Below are 25,000 nucleotides of genomic sequence, written 5' to 3'. Positions count from 1 at the left end.
AGATAGATAGATAGATAGATAGATAGATAGATAGATAGATAGATAGATAGATAGAGGGGGGGGGGGGGCTTAGATAAAAAGGTTGCACAGACCAGCCAAGGAGTTCTCTATACCTCTTCTCTCTCTCTCTTTCGCACACACACACACACACACACACACACTCACTCATACATTCGTTCACAAATCTATCTATCTATCTATCTATCTATCTATCTATCTATCTATCTATCTATCTATCTATCTATCTATCTACCTGTCTGTCTGTCTGTCTGTCTGTCTATCTAGCTGCTTCTTTCTTTCTGGCTTTATTTATCTAGTCAGTTATTATATTGTTTGTGTGTGTGTGTGGCTGATTGGCTGAGGGGTTAAGACACAAATCCCCCCACCCTAAACTCATTAGTGCCCATTGAGAGTGGAAGTGCGACTCTGTGTGGACCTCTGTCTGGACTATGCCAACATATGGATGAATGGCTGTTAGCCAGGAGAGATTAAATTATCAGCATCTGGATGTATCTGGAACTGAGTCAAGCTTTGACACTTATTCTACTGTCTGCCACTTTGATTCTCCTCTAAACCCCCCACCCCCTCCCCCATATTCTTATATTTTCTATCTTCCTTACCCGCCAGTCTCTACAAATAAGTAAGGTGCTGTTTCCAAGGTAACATCTCCTTGGAGATTTTGCCACCTGGAATGTTGCCGAAGAAGTGAAAAAGGGCGGGAGAAAAGAGCGAGGTTTGGAGGGTCTTGCGCAGCATGATCCTTCAGGCAACGAGGAAAGAGGTCTGACATACTGTCCGCCGTCACCACCACCCCACCTTCTGGCGCCCTCTAAAACGCAAGCACATATAACCGAAACATAAATCACGATGGTAAATCAATCTACATCCATAATGTTCTCTATAATTCCCCTCTCCGTTCTGTTTTCCTTTGCTGCCAAAGGCGGTGTTCCCCATCTTTGAACCGTCTTTAAATTACAACGTTCCGCGCGCGTGCTGGCTCGAGCGATTCACCTCAGGTACGCACGCGTTTATGTCGAGCGATGAATTTAGCTGCAGCTTCAGGAAATATGGAGTCACAGTGTTAATGTTTCTGGTCAGGTTTAAGTCAGTGTTCAAGGCAGGCTAATTCATCTGCCACTTAAGCAGTTCGGCAAATTAACTGAAATTCAATCTCTGAACTGGAATGATTTAACGGGGAATTTAAAATTTAGTTCCTGAACAGATTCAGCTGAAAATGAGTTGACTTAGATGTCTGCTGTTACCATAATATCAGTGCAAATCTAGTTATTTAGAGGGAGAATGAGGCTACTGAACGAAAAGGGTTCATAGGCCTACTCAGAGGAAATTGAAAGCCATTATCACTAACCGTAGTTAAATAAATATTATAAGACACTCAAATTATAAATATAAATATTATAAGACGCTCTAAATGACTACCTGTGAAATATATACATTTTATTTCAGCTGTCAGTCTAATTGCTTGCTAAATTAACGCTCTCCTGTGCTCTCCCTTGTCCTAATTGACATTCGTGCTTGCGTGTACTGCGGCTCCCCCTAGTGATAAAAATTAGAACCTGCACTCTACTTGATGCAATCAGTACAGAGCGAGGTAATCGTTATAGATCTTCTTGTGTTGTATTGCATAGTATTCTATGAGAGAGGGAAAGACAAACAAATAGAGACATTATTATCGAAACTCAACTGATCTCTTACAATACATAAATCTTAAATTGAGAAGATTCAGTGTGAGTCTAACTCTCCTTTCCTCAATTCTCCTCTGATTTCATTAATAACCATTTCATCTCATTAAAAAAACCCATAAGAACATCAAAGCATCTCGTTAAACAATTACATTTAACAGTCCATATTTTCCCATAGGCCCAGTGTAGTCTGTGATGGGATTATGGGAGGATGAGAGATAGGAGGAGAGAAAAAAGAAAAAAAACCAAGAGGAGAGGTATAATGAGGGAAAAACGGAAAGATTTAAGGTGGAAAGAAAAAAGGTGTAGATGACGATTAATATGACAGTAGTTGTAATGACAGTAATCCAAGTGTCTGTCTGTCATATGATTCCCCACCTGACAAATGATTTGCCTGTGAGAAGGGTGGGCTGCTGTAATTATCTCTGTGGAGTAATTGCTTTTGTGTGATAATTACAGGCATTTCCTGAGGATTAGGTCATCACAGTTTAGGGTAATAAGAGCGCTGTTCCATTTTGTAGTGTTTCCACATTGTAGTTGTTAGACATGCTTTTGGTGTTACTCTGTGGGTGTGGCCACCACAGGAAGTTGTTAGTGTATGCTTCTGTGTGTGTGTGTGTGTAAGAGAGAGAGAGAGAGTGTATATTTGAGGTACATTTTAAAGACTAAATGATTCCAAACTCTTTTTCAAAACCAGTACCTTTCTCAAACAACAGAAAAAGATCATTTTTCATAAAAATGTAATATTTCATAATTACTATCACAACCATTCTGTGTTGATAACCAACTTTGTGTTCATTTACACCCATGTGAGAAAAGATTAAATTTGACAAATCACATGTGATGATATTAGATCAATGAGAAAAACTAAGATATGAGATGGACTGCAGCGACCTATACATAAATATCATTTCATTTTCTACGGAATTTTACTCTCGCCTGCCTCACCTCTACCGTGTCACACAGGTTCCATTCTGGAAGCATAACAGGTGCTCGTTGCCATGGGGATAGTCTGTGGTCGCTTGGCAATAACACGGAGGCCATGGTTTTATATTGACCCAAATCTGTCACCTGCCAATCCAGCAGATGAAAAAAATAAAAATGGAAGGGTGTGGGTGTGTATGTGTGCGTGTGAGAGAGAGAGAGAGATTGCTGCTTTAGGCAGTTGTAAACAGTGTCTTCTCTGTAGGAGTCTTAGGAGTTGTCTCATATCCTCTGTTCTATGTAGGCTAATGGAAGACAGATGCTACCCCCCCACCCCCACCACACCCCACTCCACCCCCCCACCCCCCCCGCCGAAACATCAGCGCTGAATCACTGGCCCGCAGAGAAGCGCGTGTATGCAGAGGAATATCCAGGAATGCCAGCCGCACACCAGGGAATATCCGGAATACGTTGGAGGGGTGACGCTCTTTAATATAGCAATATCTCTCTGGGACTTCTATGAATCCAACCACTCCCGATTCATTTCATAGCTCTCTAGAGACGGGACTTTCTAGAAAAAACACGCACAGAAATACAAATCAAGTCTCTGCCCTACATTCAGGACCTGAATTTGCTAAAAGCTGTTTATACACGTTCAAACCATTAGCTTGCCTTACACAGTGTGAACAACTACAGCTGGTATACAGCAGAAGAAAAAACAAAACAACAAAAAACTGGTGTCTTTCAAACTGAGGTAAGTCACGCTAGTGACTGTTTTTGCAGATGTGAAATTCAAATGGTGAAGGGTCTGCGTTTGCGTTTGAGAAAACGGCGGTCGATGAACTTGACAAGGACGACCAGAACATGTAAACGGACGATCAGAACGTGTAAAAGGTCATCAGGTATCAGGTTTCAGCAGAAGCGTTTGAGAGTCTGAGTGGAAAGAGGTCAGAGGACCAACGCTTTCATTCTACTCTGTCCTCCAGATGAAATTCATAAATCTTTCGATTGAAATACATTCCCCGCATTCTTAATCAAAAGGGAACAATAACATGGAGCAAATCTCCCGGGGGTGGGGCGGGGTCTCCTCAGACTTCAGACTGCGTCACTGGGACTCTAAGACTAATATCAAAAATATTGCTTTTGGTGAAAAGGCAGGTGAGGCCTAGAATATTCCTGCCAGTGCTTTCACATCTCTCAGAGGTTTGTTTATCACCATGAACAGCAGAACATCATGTTTCATTTTCTTAGAACTGTAAGGGCCACCCCCCCCCCCCCCCAAAAAAAAAGAAATTAAAATAAATAAACTGGAAATGCAATATTAGTTCCCAAACATTTAAAAAAAAAAGAATTTGTGGTCATAAAATGTGAGGAGGCTTAAAAGTATAATAATAAAGACAGGGACAGGTCTATTTGTAATAGAGATCTCTTTATTATAGTGCATATTTCTGATGTTACAAGATGGGTTAAAAAAGCCAAAAACAAAAGGAAACCTTAAAGAGAAAGAAAAAAAAACAACAACATATGCACACCTTCTCGCTTTTTTTTTTTTTCCAACATTTGTTTTTTTCAAAATTAAAGCTTCACATCTGAACATAAGGTAGCTAACTGAAAAAAAAAACAAAAACAAAAACAAAAAAACAGGCTGGCTAAAATACATTTTCATACTCAAGTTCATATACATTTAATAATTACTCGTCATATACTTGATGCGGATCATTCAAATAAATCAATCCTTTTTTTTTTTTCCACTACAGTAGGTCTATATGATCGTAACGATAAAAAGGCCCAAAAAAATGTCGTTAGAGTTCTGAAACTTGCTGAGTTTTGGTGCGTTTTGAAGAGAAAGGATGAAGTAACTTTAAAATCATAACAGTTGCTGTCCAGTTGTGTACACAAAAAAAGGTGAAAGGTCACCTATTCTCTTACAAGAGGTCAGTACAAGGTCATTGACCCTTCAGGTCACCCAGCGCATGGCGCAATCAATTTTCTTTCTTTCTTTTTCTTTTTTTTTTTTAAATTTTTTTTGTTGTTTATTTTTACAGTGTGTGTGTGTCTGTGTGTGTTAACCACTCGACGCACCAAAACAACATTTGCCTTTTGGAAGAGGTCCCTTTAAAGAGCTGGGGGGGGGGGGGGAATAAGAGTGTTGTCGCGGTCAGTGTTGGAACCGTTTGGGGAATTCGGTGCATTCCTGGGTGGGTACAAAGAGGGACAGTCCTCTGGGGCAGTGCTGTGTGACTGTCCGCTGCTGCTTGTTCAAATAGTCAGGGTGTAGTTTACTGAGGAACAGGGTTATGCATCAACTGATAAGTCATGGTCATGGGAAGAAGGAGAGAGAGAGGAAGACAGTGAGAGTCATAGAAAAAAGAGAGAGAGAGAGAGAGAGGGGAGGAGTGACTGACAGCTTTAATTGTGGGCTGTTTGCATTGTAGCTTTACTTGTGAAATGCAAACAGAACGTTTGTTTTCAAATGTCAGCATTTGGGTCTGCAACCTGACAGGAGTTGGTCAAGTTTGGCCAAAGCGAATAAAACAAACTGGATCCACAGTTTCATCCCCTAAGTATCCCCACTAGTTCCAAACAGCGCCCCCTACAGGTGCCAGCAGATACAACACACAGACTGTCCTGGGGACAATCTCTGACAGGTAAGTTTATGGTTTCACCACAAAGAACAGGCCCATTTACTGTGACTTTGGATGACTTTCTGTGCTGATATAGTGCTAGCATCCCTTCATTCAACTCCTGTACAGGTCCCGGTGTGGACTTGGCCGTTCCAAACCTTGAACGCGGCTCTAGTGCATTCTGCTGAGCCCTTTTGGTTGGCCTCGTCTGAACTTTTTTTTTTTTTCTTAGTCTTTGACTATGCACCTGTCTCCAAAACGACCACTCTAAACACACACACACACACACACACACACACACACACACACACACACACACACACAGGCAGATCACCTACACAACACCAAAATGAGAAAAAAAAAAGAACTAAAATGAAACGGTGGTTAAAAACAAACCAGACAAACCGAGAAATGATTAAAATGCACAGAGTGGAAGCAGCTCTTTCCAAGGCCTCACTGCTCCCCAAGGACAAAGTTCTCTCTCTCTCTCTCACATACACACACAAATAGAGTACAGACTACATATATGACTCCCAGAACACTCTTCTCCTGTTAGACACACACGTTATTGCATTTCTCATACCTCTGGTGCTCTGGCTACATGACATTTTAGAAGCCAAAGAATACGATGGAAAAACAAAAACAAAAAGACAACACACGCGAGGTTTGTTTTTGAAAACGAGGACCATTCTAACAGGCAACACTTCAAAGTATTGTCAGACTTCAGTTTCTCCGTTACGAGAGAAGCCAAAGGTAGAGTCTACAGTCTCGAGCTATGTGAGCGGTTCAATAAAATAAACTATGGTAAAGGCAAAAAGAGGAGGCCTGTGTTTTACTGAAGAACAGATGTCAAGGAGTTTAGAACTTTCCTGTAGTCAAGTGCAAAAAATAAACAAAAAAAAAAAAACAAATGGAAAAAAAAAAAAAAAAACAGCTTTGATTTTCAAATAAAGCAAAGAAAGGTCTAGGATGGAAAATGTCACTTTTATTATCTTTTCTTCCAAACCTGATGCAGGTTACACTGAGTTTCATCATTGGTGGAAAGGGGAAAGAAAAAAAAAAAAAAAAAACGAGTGAAGAGGTTCTGACCTTTTCAAACATCTGACGGGTGTGTCACTGCGCCATCTCTGGCAGCCGAAAAATCAAGTCACTAGTTGTTTTTTTTTTTTCTAATTTTCAGTATACTGGTTTTATTCTGTGGACTAGACAAAAAAAACAAACAAAAACAAAACAAAACAAAACTGCATCCTGGGTCATTCTTTGCCATTTGAAAACCAGTGAGAACTGGGAGAGCGAGTGGAGGAGAGAAGAGGGGGGAAGTAGAAAGAAAAAAAAGGAAGAGAGAAAGAGAGAGAGCGAGAGAGAGAGAGAACCATGCTGTACGATGAGAGAGTGTGTGTTGAAAGGCACAGCAAGGCTGCTCCCACTCCAAGTTCAATGTAACACACACACACACACACATACACACACGCACACACACACGCACGCTTGAACGCCCACAACCAGTCTGGGCCTCAGCAGTCCTCGAGAAACAGATGAAAATACATTGGGAGAGGGGCAGGACCTGGGGACAAACTGGAAGACTGCAGGAGGCTAAAACCAGTACTGCTACACACACACACACACACACACACACTTACATACACACACAGACAGCAGAGAGGGACAAGTGGAATGGCTCATTTTGCATTTTTCAGCTGGTTGGAGAGCCAGTCCAGGCCCTCGTAAAGGCCGTCTCCGCTGGTAGCACAGGTGGCCTGAATGTACCAGTTACGATGACGCAGTGAATGCAGACCCAGCTTATCTGTGATCTCAGCCGCATTCATAGCATTAGGCAGGTCCTAGAGAGAGACAGAGAGAGACAGTCATTTATTTTAAAGTTTATTGGCATTCTAAACGTGTGTGTGTGTGTATGTGGGTGAGTGCGAGAGAGAGAGAGAGAGAGACAGAGTGCATATGTGTGTGTGTGTGTGTGTGTGTGCTGCTGTCTGTATCTCACCTGTTTGTTGGCGAAGACAAGCAGCACGGCATCTCTCAGTTCATCTTCTGCCAGCATCCGTGTCAATTCATCTCTGGCCTCGCCCACTCTCTCTCTATCATTACTGTCCACCACAAAGATCAGACCTGACACACACAGACAGACATCAGTATGAGTATTAAGTAACAAAGCATATATGCTGTAGTGGTCTTTCAGATCAACTCATACTTGTGTCGATATGCTGATCTTAAATATTATTTTTCACAATTGCTTTAGCACAGCAGTAGTTGATTCAGAACAACCCTGTTAAATGATGGATGATGGGGGAGAGAGAGAGAGAGAGAGAAGGAAAGAGAGAGAGAGAGAGAGAGACAGACAGAGAGAGAGAGAGACAGAGAGAGAGAGAGACAGAGAGAGAGAGAGAGAGCGCTCACCTTGTGTGTTCTGGAAGTAGTGTCTCCACAGCGGCCGAATCTTATCCTGACCGCCAACGTCCCACACTGTGAAACTGATGTTCTTATACTCTACTGTCTCCACATTAAAACCTACAGACACACACGTAGAGAGCACATTTAGTCAGAAAAAACACATCTGTGTGTGTGTGTGTGTGTGTGTGTGCGAATAAGAGAGAGAGAAAAAGGGTCACCAGGGCAGGTTGAGTCCCAGTCTGGGCCTCAAATTCTCATAACATTACAGCCTAAGGGCAGCTCAATGTAGAAGGACACACACACACACACACACACACACACACACACACACACACGCACGCACACAGTGGAGAAAAGGGTACAAAGACACTAACATCATACAGCAAAAATGAGGGGTGGTAAACTCATGAGCAGAAGAGGACAAAAGAAATACAAAAACAGCAGCAGCTATTAAAACACACACACACACACACACACACACACACACACACACACACAGAGCTCAACAAGTAGAAAGAGTGGGATTAGAGACAAGGAAAGAAAGAATGAGGAGGTAGTGAGAGAGAGAGAGAGAGAGAGAGAGAGAGAAAGAATGAGGAGGTAGTGAGAGAGAGAGAGAGAGAGAGAGAGAGAGAGAAAGAATGAGGAGGTAGTGAGAGAGAGAGAGAGAGAGAGAAAGAATGAGGAGGTAGTGAGAGAGAGAGAGAGAGAGAGAGAGAGAGAGAGAGAGAGAGAGAGAGAGAAAGAAAGAATGAGGAGGTAGCGAGAGAGCGAAAGAGAACCTGGAGGAAAACGTGAGGAATATGAGGGGATGTGGTGTAGAAGCCTGACTCACCGATAGTGGGGATGGTGGTAACAATCTCTCCCAGTTTGAGTTTATACAGGATGGTAGTTTTCCCTGCAGCATCCAAACCCACCATCAGAATACGCATCTCTTTCTTCCCAAAGAGATTCTTAAACAGGCCAGCAAACATGTTCCCCATGGTGGCAGATCTAGAGAGAGAGAGAGAGAGAGAGAGAGAGAGAGAGAGAGGGTCACAACGCTGTACACTAGAGGGTCAGAGCCTGGGACACAAAGCCACCTGTCAGACGATGATGGCATTAATTTGAAGGTGACATCAGTCTAAGGCCACAGTGCAGGTCTCTCCTCATGAGAGCTGAGTCAAAATGTGGCACAGTGAAGAATGAGGAAAATTCACAGCAGTGAGGGACTCAGCAACACACACACACACACACACAAAGTGTCATACCACACACCGTCCAACTTGTTCTTTCTACCGAACTCTTAACATGAGGTGGAAATCAGGATGTACGGTAGTCAATGCTCGTCACAGATACCAGACAATACAAGTCAATGTGTCTGGTTCTCTTACAGAAGCTCCCATAAACCACATTTACTAGTCAGTGGACGCAGACAAAAGGTGCGTTCAAATATCAGCTAAAGACACAGCTAAAAAGTGCTGGTTCAGCATCAGTGGACAGAGAGATGAGAGGAGAGAGAGAAAGACAGACAGGAGGAAAGAAGAGGAGACAATGGGGTCAGGGATGTGATGAGCGTGGGCCAGTGAAGCATTGGGGGAAACAGGAGATATGGGCAGGCAGGTAAGATTACACCTGATCAATTCTTAAGAGCGAACACACCAGACCTCTGAATAAGTCAGGGGGAGAGGGAGAGGGGGAGGGGGAGGGGGGGGGGGGGGGGTGACAGGTAAATGTCCAAGTCTCTCCTGATCATGTTACGCTTTAATCCAGACATACTGAAACCCAAGCGATGCTCCAGACTCTGGGGCTTAGACACACACACACACACACACACACACACACACACACAATGGAGCCTTCACCTCTAGAATGCCGCCATGTTCACAGCTCAGGGCAATGTGGCTTCACTTAGAACCAAATCAACTCTTGAGTTTCCATCACACTCAGAACTGCCTCCACATTCGGAGCGCGTTTCGGAACTAAGTTTAGAATGCTCATTTTCAGAACTTCCTCCGCAGCGTAAACTCAGGTTCGCTTCCGCTTTCTGAAGGGATTTGACATAAAGGAGTGTCTCCACACGGATACAAAAAAAACAAAAAAAAAACAACAAAACAAAAAAACAAACAAACACAAGATCCTTCCCGTCTAAAAAACGCTGCTGAATGCCAGCGCTCAGCAGGCCCCAAATGTTTCCACAGCTGTGTAGGCTGATATGAATCTGATACCGCACCAAAAAATGACTCCAGCTCGTTTTTCAGCCTCTGTTCATTTTTTTTTGGGGGGGGGGGGGGGGGGGGGGGGGGGGCGTAAGTGCAAGTGACTAAACAGAAGGCTGTGCTGCTGAAAAGATAAAGTACAAACATTACTGCTGTCCCAGGCTCCCTGGGTAAACAGGATGAACTGGAAGGGGGAAGATGACAAGGAGTTCTTCTAAGGAAGGAGGAAAAAAAAAAAAAAAAAAGAATGGAGGGAATCCTTAGGAAAGATATTCAGATCAAAAATCTCCCCCCAAACGTAGACAATCCATTTAAAATGGGTATAATTTGCCTTGTGTGTACTCAGCATAATCTCTATATGAGAGAGAGAGAGAGAGAGAGAGAGAGAGAAGCTAGGCAAATTAAGGTCATATCTGACAGGCTGTTGATGAGGAAATGTGGAAGTTGCTTTAGCAGTGAGAGGACGCGCCTCTGTGCATTTCTGACATTCTCTGCCCTGCTGCACTGACTTGTTGGTAATTTGAGAAAGGCCGAAGCCTTGGAATACAGTTTGTGACATCACACCAGAGGCCACAGACTGGCAGAGATTAGCCAGGTGAGTCAGGTGCTTGTTCAAATATTTGGAAATACGGTAAAAAAAAAAGAAAAAAAAAAAAAGGGTTTTTTTTCTCCCCTCTCCCTGGGCCTAAACAGCAAGGGTGGGGGGGGGGGGGGGGGCTAGCAAGGCCACTAAGCCAACTGTCCACCAGAAGTGAACAAAGACAGTTCAAATCCTAGCAGCTGAAAGGGCAGCTTTTCAATGCGACGAGGTGAGTCCCCGCCTCCCTCTGTGAGTCCTACGCTAGCTTAAGTCCGAGGGAGTCAGAATGAAACTGGCTGGGTGGTGCAACACTGGCTCTAGAACATTCCGCTGCATGTTTCCATTTATGACATCACATCATCCCTCCACTGATTACAGCACCTCACTGACCAACACTGAACACCGCCACATTACGTCAATCACACTCAAAACTCGGCTGCTTTACAGGAAATAAGTCATACAAACGATCACAGGCCACGGTTACAAGTATGTGTGTGTGCGTGTGGGGCGGTGTGTGTGTGTGTGGGTGTGTAAGTTAAGAATGAGCTTCATAGATGATTCATTAGGCCTAAAGAAATGAATTATTGACTAGGGGAAAGAAAAAAAAAAAAGAAAAAAGACGAGAGGGGTGTGGCCACTACTAATAAGGCCACCCTATTCATGAAGCTACACATGCGCACATCTGCCCAATCAGACCAGACGTGGAACTGCCACCAAGACAACCATTGCCACGCCACCGGCATCCAGCCTTGAAATAATTAGTCCATCTGTTGTGTATTCAGGCAGGAGAAGAGAGCTGTTTGCGTTTTGGCTTACAGTCACAGCCAAGCAGAAACCACAATAACACGGTCCTGCTGTTATCAAGGCCACCTCCTTTTTTGTTTTACCTTGTTCTGTTCTCTGATCAGCTCCTCGGAGGCTTTCGGCCAGTCAAAAAAAAAAAGTGTTAAATCACTCATTGTTCACTGAAGTTAATATATTTCAGTGAGAAAAAAAACCCCTTGTGATCAGAGCATCCTTGTGTTTTAGCAATGAAATAAAGCCGCCGCGCTCGGTGTTCGTTACCAGCCGAGAACGACGAACACCACTTATTAACCTTTTTTTTTTAACATACAGTGGGACTGTGCAGACAAAGAAAGACTGTGTGTGCGTGTGTGTGAGAAAGAGAGAGAGAGAGAGAGACAAATGGGAGCAAGGAAAAGATGCAAGGTAAGGATGGTCTGAGGGGATTTTTACTAGAAAGACAAGGATTCCCTCTTTACAGGAACTGAACTCAGAAACAAGGGCAGAGAACAAGGGCCGTCAGTGTAAAAACAAAGAGGAGAGGCAGCCTCAGAGGGAAAAAAAAAAAAACAAAAAGAAAAAAAAACAAGGCCTCTCACTTTCGCAGTCTACTGGGTGTGTATGGCACACCTAATCATAATGCTTAAAACCACATGCTCTTAACACATCCTTTTGATGTCTCACCAACATACTGACATGGTACAGTGCAGCTGCTATTCAAACCACTAACTATTCAAATAGAGATAATAAAAAAAAATGAAGAAAAACTACAACAACAACAAACAAGCAACCAGTGTGGTCAAACTTTGAGAAGACCCCTAAAAACAGGCCAGACACACACACTGCGGACAGTATAAAAGGCTTTGGAACTTTCCATGAAAATAAGATGCATTAAAAGACTCCCAGAGCTTCAGAATAGATCCTACTGGCCGTTGTTTTTAAGTCTCTTATGAACAAAAAAACTTCTCTCTCGTCTTTGTATACAGAACCGTCTGTCATTAAAACCAGAAAAGATGGGCGGAGCAGTCTTGAAATGCAAACTATTTAGGACCATTTTTATTCTGGGGATGTAAGGCCCATGTTAACAGTGCAGATAATAGAAGCTCTCTTGGGCCTTGAAAAATTTTCCCAAGACAGCATTTAAAAAAAAAAGAAGAAGAAGAAAAAAAGCACAGCCACCAGTCTATGGAAGCCTTTTAGGGAGGGACAAGTTTTAGATGCTTGTTGATCCAGATTCCACAGCACGGTAGGGCAGTTTAGACCACAGCGGTGTTTAACATGGAAAAGACTGCCCAGCTAAGAGAGAAGTGAGAGAATATGAGCCCCTGGAGCCAATCACATGATTACATCTGATCCCTTCCACAATTTCAAGGTTGCAACACAGTTTAGGGGGAACACAACTTGTTAAGATGTTACAATGTTACCAGTGTAGGATTATATGGGGCATTTAACAGTAAAGCCGTCGGTTTAACTTAACCCACTTCAAAAATGTAATCACTTTTTTAAACAAATTTAACTGCCATGAATTAAAGAAAAAACATTATATTGTATTACCTATTTGTTTACATAGGGATTATATAAGTGTTTGGTGACTGATTCATGCTATTCAACACCAAGGCAATATGACGTTGACTTAACTAGCTACCATCTGTGACCAGCAAACTCAGTCTTCCGTCTTAATGGCCGATAAGGAGGTACTAGAAATATCAAACCAAAACGACAGGCAAGTTTTGCGTGACAGATGGTTCAATACTCTAAGGACTTTGATAAGCGGCCGACATTCGACTAACTCTTCGTTAGCTGGCAGGTTAGGGCGCACAATACCCTGTCAATACAGCAAGTTTGCTGCGCACTGTAGAGAAACGTCTTTTTTTTTTAAATAGCTCCTTGGTTTTACTCTTGTTTACTGCCATCTGAGAACGACCTGTCTAGCTGCCCTATTTCATAGTAATGCGGTCATTAAAGGGGGGGATGGCACCAGTCAACTGCGGATCAGAAACACGGCCTGTGGTTCTTAAGGTTACAGTCATTATTTGCTTAGCTACTTTTAGTACCTTCGCGCTAGCCAGCTAGCAGCTCGAGTACAGTTACGCTGAGATATTTGTTTTGGGAAGCAGCTACAGTGTGGTCGATAATTTGTTAAACGTCGAAATGACAGCTAAAGGACACGATGACAGCAATCCGGATCTTAGCTGTTTTATTCGAGTCCGGCTCCGAGAGTCAGAGATGAAACTGAATCGAATGCTAACGCCGCTAGCTTCCCAGCTGATGTCAACGTTAATACAGTTGCTTCTTACCGGTTACAAAGCGACGTTTGACAAACAATATATACAGTTATCGAATAGGATGGTAAAACAAATGTTGAAAATATATGCACGCATCTAAACATCAATGTACAAAAACACAAATATATGTTTAGCTGACTACCGTTGCACATTAGCTAAGTAGCTTCCGCTGTCAGCTAATGTTAGGATGGATAGCTACTGGTTAGCCATTAAAGCTAACGTAGTTAAGATGCCTACACAAGCCAGTTTACTACCATATGTATAACTGAGGACATGGATACATTTGATAGTAAACTAAATAGTGTCTGTAATATGGAATTACAGTAATAACATGTGTGAATAATACTTGCGTTACCTTTTAGAAGTAGCTTCAGAATAATGTTCTTGTGCCTCTCGTAACCGCTAACAACAAAATGGCGTCTTTTACAGGTCTTCAGACAGCCGTGTCACGGGCCCCGCCTGTTTCTAAATCTCCTCCAATCGTTTTGTACATAGTGTACACAAACGTCCGCCTACATCATCGCTGTCGAATTGCTGAATTGAAGTGCGCTTTGTGGGCGGATGCCCCAACTATTTTTCCCTCTGCACAAGGAGGGACAAGTCAGACCGGGAATCTTTAGCTAGCCCTTCCTAGTACTGAACCCTGATGTCTCCGTTTAATGACAACTCATCACAGCCCTGATGACAGATGACCTAGTCAGTCCTCGCTTATCAGACTAGCAAGGTGACTAGGCAAGAAGACTAGCCGCCTTACATTTATTCTTTTCATTCGTGGTTGTGAAGAGAGAAGGAAATCGAGGGAAGCAAATTGGGCTTAAATCACCGGGCTATACCACTGTAGACTGCGTGTTTCTGAGGTCCCTGAATAAAATGATAACGACACAAGTGAACTGTAAAAGGGCATGGTAGGATTTTAAGTTCTTACCAAGGAAATGCATTCAAAAACCAAATTTCTAAGAAAACCAAACTATCTCAGTGATGAATTATGTTTGAGAAATGAATACATTAAAATTATAAACAGTTATTCACAGTATCTCAGATACACTGGACTCTGGAGCAAGTATTTCCTACTAAGCTCTCTCTGAAATCTGTGTGTGTGTGTGTGTGTGTGTGTGATTCCATTTATTATGGACTATGTTAGAGAGTTGTGTTAGTGAATCACTGAATCCAGTGATTCACTAACACGAGTGTATCATGTTTGTTTCTGTAAGGCTGAAACAAATGAACTGCGATCAGTGGGTTGATGGGAGGAGGTGTTCATTTTAGCCAACTGCTTTATCCCCCTTACACTTGTCACTGAGGCTGCTATTCACAATATATCCTCTAGATGGAGGTCTATCCCAACAACAAATAGTGTTAAAAGCTATGACTGAAAAAATTACCAGTTGCACTAATGGGGACTGTCAACTATTTACTCCTCTGTCCCGAGATCCCTCCAGTACAAAGCAATTCTAAGACCATACAGAGACACCCACTATTTTTTACCATCAGCACCCCAAAACATGTGCTCCGAATCAAACTAGTTCAGAAACACACCACATACAACACTCACTCATTCACTCATTATCTAAGCCGCTTATCCTGATTAGGGTCACAGGGGGTGCTGGAGCCTATCCCAGTGCTCATAGGGCAAAAGGTGGGGAAATGCCCAGGACAGGTTGCCAGTCCATTGCAGGGCAGACACACAGACAAACACACTCACACATAGGGGCAATTTAGTGTCTCCAATTCACCTAACCTGCATGTCTTTGGACTGTGGGAGGAAACCCATGCAGACATGGGGAGAACATGCAAACTCTACACCGAAAGGACCCTGGCTGCCTGGCTGGGAATTGAATCTGAGACCTTCTTGCTGTGAGGCGACAGCGCTACCCGCTGCGCCACTGTGCCAACCCCACCACATACAACAGTTTTTTAATATTACCTTCTCTGTGTCTGATATTAACGACTTTATGTACCATTTCGTCACACAGTATTTTACACCATTCATGCAACTGCAGTGGTTCAGTATGAAAATCTGTCTATTAGTGAAGATAAACGTATGTCAGTTTGTCTCTATGCACTCAGTCTCTGTTTTTATTCTGTAAACGCCTATCGGTGAAGTACAGACAGAAGAGCATGAAGTCACAGCAATATCAACTCAACACATCTCGTCTTTTCAACATTTAAAAGTGCGCTAGCTGTCAAATGCATTACTCACACTCTTACCAGAGTGGAGACACAGTTCCTCTGTGTTATTGTTGGATTAGTTCTCAGCAAAGTCAGGAAGTGCACCTGACCCACCTCTAGCCAAACTGATAAGAGCATCAAACAAAGAGGGTGACATCACTCCAAGACTCCTCTTCCTATTGGTCAGTTTTTCACAGAGGACACGGGAAAGGAGACAGGAGGAGATGGCAGAGATGTTTATAGACTACCAATCATGAATCTGGTGACAGAAACAAAACAACAACAACAAAACATTAAAGAGAAGACAGCTGTGTGTTAATGATGCCAAGGAAATGAGAATGGAGCCGCGGTTTGTAAACATGATACCCAAAAATAAGCAACGGTCAAAAAAAATAGAAAACAGCTTTGTCTACAAGGGCCTATGACAATAGAGAGAAACCACAGTGTCTTAAGTTAGAAATAAAAATGTCCTATATCATATTAGGTACATCACATTATATTATTATACATTTCATAGATAATTACTTTGGGTTTTTATTCAATTGTATGTTGTTTTTAATTTCAGGAATATACTCTCAATGGAGCATGTAAAACCGATACGATTATGTCTTCCTCAGAATTTTGAGCATGCCAAAACATGTAAGATTCTCTAGTTTTGATGCAAGCCAATAAATGTTCCAAAGTCAAATGAATATATTTACACTCTAGTCCTGGGAACTATGCTTGTTATAACACAATCCAAAAGCACATGGTTCAACCAATCACCTAGTGACCAAGCCCTTGGTTCATTGAGTGTGCTGGACTAATGCTTTGTCATAACAAAAGTGTAAACTAATGCAAATCTCTGTTACTGGATTCAAGAAACATCTACCAGCAGACGTTACTTCATAAATTCAGAAATTACCATATTAGAGATTAACTTGGAGAAAAGAGTGGAATTTGGAGAACAGGCACTGCTCAGAAAGTAACGTTCAAACCTCTAATCATGCCACGGTATTCAGCAGGTAAACTTACCTGTGCGGTTTACTATAGGAGTGGTTTCTCAGACAGGCGGGGTAACCTCTAGGGAATCCAATAAGCGCGAGGCGCGATCCCCAGAGGCCTCGCCTCCCTCGGGAACGCGCTTGCCCCCAAGGCAGAAATGTGTACCTTCCCCTTTAAGAGGTTGCACTGTCCGGCGCAACGCGGACTTCTTTACGGACAGACAGCGCGATGAAGAGCAGCGCCAACCCGTCATCATGTGCACCGGGCTTCCGAGGACTGCCAGCCTGCTGCGACTCGTTGCTCTCTGCATCCTACTCTGTCATACAGCAGCCTACTTCGGGTCAGACAATAAGTTTGTTTGTTTGTTTTTAATCTGAAATGACAACGTTTTCTGTTGAACTTCGTCCAAGAGTCTCATGCTGCCTCCTCTCTGTAGTTGATGCTTTGTTTCTTCTTATTAATCTACAATTAATGATCTACCAAATGATAAACAGAAGGTTGAGCCTTTGAAAAAAAATGGTGTTTTGGTACCCCTCTCTTAAGCTGACAGAAACGCACTTGTTATTTTCAACCTATTAGTGACTAAAGTTGTTTGCGCGATTATGCTTGTCTTTAATCTTCACAAAGACATATTTGCTGTTTAAAAAAATATACATTTATCTGTAACATCATTCAAATAGATGACACATTATCACACGTGTTTGTTTGTGTGTCTGTGTGTATGTAAATACTTCAAAGTGTATGCAGCAGGAATGATCCACTTTTATGTGGCCTGAGATACTCACAGACAATGCCATTCGTCTAGCGCAATTGTAATTTATATTGTGGGACAAAACGGACTGATGTTAGGTCAGTTTAGTGCAGCGCACATGGGATTTGCGCGCTTACCGCTTTCCCTCACTGTATCCAGATGTCTTCCGTCGACTCTGCTCTGATGGTTTGGCATTACGTCCGTGCCCTCTCGCTACCTGATCATTAAGAACTTTCTGGCTAAGGTTCACAAGACATTACAGCAATTCTGTTTATATTGAGAAACAAATTCTTCTGTGAGTTGGATTTCGGACGGTTTAGTGGTGTTATGCATACGCCACTGTGGTTCATTTTAAATAGTTCAGATTTCGGAACTGCTGACTGATTCCCGAACGGTTGATGCAGAAAAACAGAGAGAGAGAGAGAGAGAGAGAGAGCAATTTACTATATGAATATTCGGCATTTCTACAGAGGTGTTTAAAGCCTATATATATATATATATATTTCATTTATTTATATTTTTCAAATAATTACAAACAGATAAGCATGCAAATCCGGGGTGTCTTCGCTGATTTCCCTTTCAAAACAGACAGTGCGTAATAAACACGATCAAGGCTTCAAACAAAAATTAAGCGAACCACACTGTAATAATGCGACTCAACCGGACAATTACACAATAATATAATTCGTGCTCTCATACAATGTCTCACAGACATTGAAAATTAATTAGCAAAACTCCAATGCTTTAACACATATGGGTTTTTTTTCGGGATAGGCTGCGACTCTGTGACTAAATAAGAAAAACAACGAGCATTTCCGTCCAGTTACGGGATGTGTCTGTTCTCTTTCAGGCTGACAGGCCGGGAACCTCTCGTGCTTTTGCCAGGTCCCTTTTCCAACGAGCCACCAACGGGTAAAGCGCACATTAAGCAATGCGAACAGATGACCCTAACGCGCCGTCAGAAGCGGCTGTGTCGACGGGAACCTGGCTTGGCTGAGACGTTACGGGAGTCGGTCCGCCTAAGCCTCATGGAGTGCCGCTACCAGTTCCGAAATGAGCGCTGGAATTGTAGCATGGATGGCCGAGGGAGCCTCCTTAAGCGCGGTAAGTCACGCTCCGTTTGGACACTAATAAAGTAAAAAAAAACAAAACGTTTTTTTTTTTTTTTTATTCAATAAATAAATAAATAAAAGCAGAAACGTTTCGTACGGCTAATTAATTTTCTGATATTGTAGCCTATTATTAGGCTAACATTTTTAATCAGTCGTTAAGAAATCCTCAGGCAAAGCAGGCCTAATCACGAAGAAAGGTTTTCTCGGAGAATGTTCTTTTTTTTTTTCTTTAATTCAAAATATACCTATAAAATGAACCCATGTCTTCACCCCATCTGTGGTAACTATTTTAAATTGAACATGTGCGTAAATCTCCGGAGAAGCTCGTCGCTCGGATGAGAATGTAAAAGCCATGAGCAGGTCAGCTCGCCGGTAATTAGGGACTTGGGAAGTTAGGAATCCCTGTGCGGTGGGCCTCGCGGGGCCGCCTGAGGTATTTTTATCTCGCGGAAGAGAGCGCAAGTTCTCAGAGGAAAAGGGCGGCGTGATCGGGCGCTTTCATCTGGACAAAAAATCCTTTCCTAGTCAAAATAATAATTAATTGGATCAAAATACGCCCTAGCGACAGTAATGGGGCAAGTAAACAACAATGTTAAGAGGTCGGAAGGGGGATTTCAGTGGAGGGATCGTAACAAAACTCGTCATTTCACACTTAATAGGAAAAGTAGCTCAGTACTACATGACCTCCAAACACAACACATGTAATAGAGGGTTGAAAAATTCGTTGCCGTTTTGATGAGTAGCAGAAGCCTGCTTGATTTAGGGTAACTCGTAGAATTTAAACTATTCAAACCACAAGAGCCTCTTAACTTAGCCTACCTAGGCGAGCTTTTTAAAAATGCCATTTTTTTTTCAACGATAGTACAAATATATTGTTTATGAGTGAATTCATATTCTACATGAAAAAAGACGCAAAAGTAAATGATTATCTCTGATAACCGCATCATTTTCACCACAGGTTTTAAAGAGACGGCCTTCCTTTTAGCGGTATCGTCGGCTGCGCTGTCACACGCCTTGGCAAAAGCTTGCAGCTCGGGACGCATGGAGCGCTGCACATGCGACGATTCACCGGGACTGCAACATCGCGAGGCGTGGCAGTGGGGGGTCTGCGGGGACAATCTAAAATACAGCACCAAGTTCCTCAAGAAGTTCTTGGGGCAGAAACGGGTTAGCAAAGACCTGCGGGCGCAAATCGACGCCCACAACATTAACGCTGGTATCAGGGTGAGTAAGCCTGACAATTAGAGTAAATCAGTGGGTTGAAACACGTACTGCAATTAGAATGAGATCCCAAGGGCTAAATTCTATGATCATTTTCTTTCTTCTCATGACTTTGGCATATCAAAAACCTGTCTTAGAAGAAGGTAATCTCTCTTAAATTATAATTATACTGAGCCCCCCTCTTTGAATGAATCCATTATTGGCGAATTTTGTGTTCAGGAATGGTGTTATAGGAATCTTACATGTTGTATTCAGGAATGGTGTTATAGGAATCTTACATGTCAGTTAGTCTCTTACTACTGATCGCTGTTCTGAGTGATCACAGGAAAATATTTATTTTCTCTTTCCAAGTCACAAATGTGTTGCACCTCAACCAGTTTATCTGGGCCATGAATACCCCCCCCCCCTCCCACACACACACACACACACACACACACACACACCTTTCACCAGAAAGGAGAGCTTTGGCCCAATTTTACTCCTCCTCTCTGTCTCACTTTACCTGTTTACTGGAGGAAAGCAGTGTGTCTTGACTCTTTCTCTTGGAAGGGGGGTGCGGCCTCCCTATGCCGTAGCCCAGAGGAGAGTTCTGAAAGCTGGGGTGAGACAGGCAGGCATGGGCCGTCTCTCTGGAGCCAGGTGTTCCATCGAGTCAGGCATGACGCCGCTTGCTGTGGGGGCCCAGCGTAAATTAGAGGTCTCCCATCACAGCGATTATACAGGGAAAGAGGAGGTGGAGGAGGAGGAGGAGGAGAAGGAGGAGGAGGAGGACGATGCTGTAATATATGAGCATTTTTTCCACATACTGTATGCCAATCTTGCCGCTACTGCCGACGTCGCTTTGCTCTCTAGACTTTCCTAAATTCTCATAACATGCGCTCATAACAACAGCGTAACTAGGAGACAACCCGCAGCCTCAGGGGAGCGAGAGAGAGAGAGAGAGAGAGGGAAACAAGACAGAGACACTACTCTATTTTATCTTCATCAGCGTCAGAATTTTTTTTGAGTGTTTTCCTGAGTGAACATCTCACCTAAGGGCCAGGAATTGGCGTTAAACAAAAACAAGCAGAGGTGGTTAGGTGTTTGTTGTCCTAACTGCCACCCCCCCATCCCCCCAACCCCCCCCACCCCCATCCCCGGCGTCCACCTCTTTTTCCCACCTTCCCTACCTTCCCTGACTCTTTCTCTCAGGTGGCCCTGAGGGGGGAATTCATACCGATGGTGGGCGGAACTTGACCCCCACCCCCCGCCCCCCTATATACCCCTGGGTTCTCTGTCCTACCCCCCTCCCTCACTGGCCATGTGACCTCTTCTTGGCCTTACCTGGACCTTAACGAGGGCACTTTCTGGCTACCAGGTGAACTTTTGACCCAAGGTTGGACATCTCCATGTACTGTTCATAGAGGAATAGGAATACCAACGTCTTTCTGTCCTCAACAGCTAATAGGGAAGCAATATCTTCAGTGAGTGAAGAGACAGAGAGAGAGTGAGAGAGAGAGAGAGAGAGAGAGGCTGGTCTGAACTTATTTTGTGCTGGTCCTGAGGCAGTATGTGTGAGCGTGTGTGTGTGTGTGTGTGGACGCAGGTCAGAGTTGTATAAAATACTGCTAGCAAAACCATGCCCCCCCCCCCCCCTCAGTTCCCCACCCCAACTCAGTATCCATCATCTTAACATCAAGCTTGGCATTTACCTTGAGGCTGAGATCTCCCAGAGCATCCATACTCACACACACACACGCATACACACACACGCGCGCACGCACGCACGCACACACCCCGCAGGAAACCAGTTCGCTCTGTCTAGATAGGCACTCGAGATAAGAGCCAAGCTAATGAATCAGAGTGATTGACCTGACATCTTTCTCTCCTCTTCTTTCCCTCTTTCTCACTCCTTAAAAATCTGTTCATCCCCCTGTTCGTCTTCTCTCCCCGCCCTCACAGTTTGACTTTTGAGTGTGTTGTTTTTTATGGCTTTTGCTTCATCCCTCTCTCTCTCTCTCTCTCTCTCTCTCTCTCTCAGGCGGTGAAGAGCGGACTAAAGACCACTTGTAAGTGCCACGGTGTATCTGGTTCCTGTGCTGTACGGACTTGTTGGAAACAGCTCTCCCCGTTCCACGACACGGGCCGTCTCCTCAAGTACCGCTACGACACGGCGGTGCGCGTCTTCAGCGTCACGAACGCGGCCACCGGGGAGACCGAGCTCGCCGGCCCGCGCCGTCAAGGCAACGGCCACGGCAACGTGGCCACGCCTCGCCCGAGGCCCACGGAGCTGGTGTTCCTGGAGGAGTCGCCGAGTTTCTGCCGGCCCTCGCGCTATTCGCCGGGCACGGCGGGCAGGCCGTGCGCCAAAGACACCAGCTGCGGCAGCCTGTGCTGCGGGCGCGGCTACAACACGGCGCTACGTCTCACCACCCTCTCCTGCAACTGCCAGGTACGCTGGTGCTGCCACGTGGAGTGTCAGACCTGCCTGAGAGAAGAAGAGGTGTACACCTGTAAAAAACACTGAGAGAGAGAGAGAGAGAGAAAAGAGAAAAGGACAGGTAGAAGGTGACAGAGAGGGATAGCGGAACAGCAGAACACGGGGGAACGGTAGCCAGAAAGAACGAAAAGATGACACAATAAAAAAAGAGGGGATGAAAGAGGAGCGAGTGTCTGGGATGGAGGTAAATCTGAGAGGGTTGCCGGTGGGGGGGGGGGGGGGTGACGTCTCAACGCTTTCGGGAATGGCTCCTGACATTTTAAATGGTTGAAAGTCTATCTCCTAACTCTCGCTCTCTCTCTCTCTCTCTGTGATAATATCCATTAAAAACAACAACAACAACAACAACAAAAAGGCAAACGTGGGCAAAGTAGGATAAGGACCCCCTTAGGGCATGCCCTTTATAGATGCCTGTTCAAAAACTGGGAGTTGTTTGCTGTCGTCGTGGCGATGAAAGAAGACAGTATGCGTATTTCATACGTCTCTTAGACTGTCGAGTCCGTAAACGAGACTCTAACCCTGGGACAGAGGGAAATTTTTCACAGTTTCAGAGGTGACTGCATTGTTCTTTGCATTGGGTCTCTAAACACACTGAAACTCTGAATGGGCACAGAGGTGAACTCAACAAGCTGGGTTGTGTTGGACTCTTAGTAGTAGGAGCACACTGAATACCAGGTACTGGGTGAATTGGAGTTGCGTAATACCAGGTACTGGGTGAATTGGAGTTGTGTAATACCTGGTACTGGGTGAATTGGAGTTGTGTAATACCTGGAAATCTCCCCAGTACAGTCTGATTGGGAATGGTTGTCAGAAAGACAATAGTCAACCCATTAACCTGTCTGTCTGCCTGCCTGCCTGCCTGTCTGTCTGCCTGCCTGTCTGTCTGTCTGTCTGTTGGCATGCTTGCCTTTCTGGTCTGTCTGTCTGACTGTTGTTCTGTCTGTCTGTTGGTCTGTTGGTCTGTCTGACTGTCTGTTAGTCTGAGACAGATGAAACAAGGGGCCAAAAATGATTACGGAAGTATAAAGCACTTACGTTTGCTGTGTTATGATTGTTACGTTTGTCTTTTGTGTGCAGTCGAGGGAGAGACAACCTTTGTCCATAATTAAAAAAACATACACACACAAGCACACACATACGTACACACTTGTGTCAATATTCATAAATCAGTGGTGAATAATTAACAATCCAAAGAAAGCAAAAAGCCTGCTGAAAACCTGGAATCTCACTGGAATATATATTTCAAAATGAATGATCAGGAGGAAGAAATATTTAAGTGCATAACTTTAACATTTTAAGGGCAGTAGGTATAATTCAAATATGTCTTCAGAAAATGCATTTACCCCGACGTAGAGGCGATACATCAGCTACACTGTTTCATTTGAATTTGTACCAAAAACCAGGAGAAAGACTCAACAGTAAAGGGACACGCAGGCCAGAGAACATGGTGTCTACGAACACAGGGATCCTCTGGGTTTTTTTATACAGCTGTAAAAAAAAAAAAAGAAAAAAAGAGAGAGTTTGAAAACAGCTGTCTAGCCACCGTCGTTTCCAGTGTTTTACATTTTCCAGTCAAGGGCAAATGGTTGAGGGTTTCTTTCCCAGACCAAACCAAAAAGCTCTTTAATGTCCCTAATGCCTCTGGAAAAGGACCAATCCAGATTCTTCTGATTTACCCAATTACCAATCAGCCCAGATCACAACCATCTATTCTCTCAAAATACTCCTTTACTGAGCGTGCCAGGGGTCAAAGTGCACGCGCCGACGGCCGCCCAGAGAGCTACAGTCATAGAGTTTTGGTAGGGTGGTTTTTTTTTTTTCTTCTTCTTCTTCTTCTTCTTCTTCTTCTTCTTCTTCTTCTTCTTCCTCTTCTTTCTTTTCCATTCTTTTTTTTCTGTTGTTGTTTCGTTCTGAGTATGTGTTTCTGTTTGTTCAGACTCTGAGCAGCTGTGGTGAGAGAGAGAGAGAGAGAGAGAGAGAGAGAGAGAGAGAAATGCATCATCGAAACGAAGGCAGCAGTGGAAAGATTTAGGGTCAGCCTGTAATCACTGAATCGCAATAACACAATGGCTCTCAGAGTTCTAACAACATATACTGCAGTACAATTCACTATTCATCGGTTTGAAGCATTTTAACCGTTTAGTGTTGAAAAAGTGAAATTATGATGGTTTGTAACATCTCTAATATCTGAATTCACAAGCCTTTAGGTGTGTATGTGTGACTTTGTGTTGTCAGGGAAATTAGCCACAAAAAAAAATCCAACTAAGTTGTATCTCCACTGCGGGCAGAATCATTTGTTATATAGAACATTTTGACTCAAGAGGATTTTTTTTCAATGCCGCCTTTAACACATTGGCCGTAAACTCTACGTAATAAGGCGAGTTTTGGGCGATGAATTTGTAGTTACACGTCTGAATGTGAATCGAACTGAATCCTTTGTTCATATACAGTCATTTCATTTGGAGTAAGCCTATGCAAATATTGCTCACCATGCTATCCAACAACCAAATCAGCGCCATCCTTGTGTGTGTGTGTGTGTGTGTGTGTGTGTGTGTGTGTGACTACTTCCATATAGAAAACACATAATAGAACTCATACAAGGTGTGTGTAAAGCTGTATCAGTGATTAACTTTCAGTGTAAACATCGACAGGAGTCAGTAAGTCACCCGGTCAGTCAGTTCGTCTGTTTCTTATTGTCGTTGTTTTAACCAAGTAATGTTTGACTTTGTGACTAAGGCTTTGTTCACACAGGGGAATTTTAACTTCTACCTCATCAGGCCTGCG

The 25,000-nt window shown here is 43.5% G+C and overlaps 2 protein-coding genes across 2 annotated transcripts; one reads left to right on the top strand and one right to left on the bottom strand.

The window, feature by feature from the left end:
- Positions 1–6,213: 6,213 nt before the first annotated feature.
- Positions 6,214–13,925, bottom strand: arf2a (ARF GTPase 2a). Its single transcript, XM_030794041.1, has 5 exons — positions 13,856–13,925; positions 8,490–8,647; positions 7,661–7,771; positions 7,248–7,372; positions 6,214–7,089 (listed from the first exon to the last, which is right to left on the bottom strand). The coding sequence occupies exons 2-5, from the start codon at positions 8,635–8,637 to the stop codon at positions 6,928–6,930; spliced, it is 546 nt and encodes a 181-aa protein (XP_030649901.1). The 5' UTR covers positions 8,638–8,647; positions 13,856–13,925; the 3' UTR covers positions 6,214–6,927.
- Positions 13,926–16,907: 2,982 nt separating this feature from the next.
- Positions 16,908–22,243, top strand: wnt9b (wingless-type MMTV integration site family, member 9B). The gene is made up of 4 exons (XM_030794040.1): positions 16,908–16,993; positions 18,255–18,508; positions 19,475–19,740; positions 21,758–22,243. The coding sequence occupies exons 1-4, from the start codon at positions 16,908–16,910 to the stop codon at positions 22,241–22,243; spliced, it is 1,092 nt and encodes a 363-aa protein (XP_030649900.1).
- The last annotated feature ends 2,757 nt before the right edge of the window (positions 22,244–25,000 follow it).

The sequence above is a fragment of the Chanos chanos genome, chromosome 16 (assembly GCF_902362185.1).
Source record: "Chanos chanos chromosome 16, fChaCha1.1, whole genome shotgun sequence".
Lineage (NCBI taxonomy): Eukaryota > Metazoa > Chordata > Actinopteri > Gonorynchiformes > Chanidae > Chanos > Chanos chanos.
Note: the sequence above shows the minus strand (reverse complement) of the source record. Positions and strands in the feature narration are given on the sequence as shown.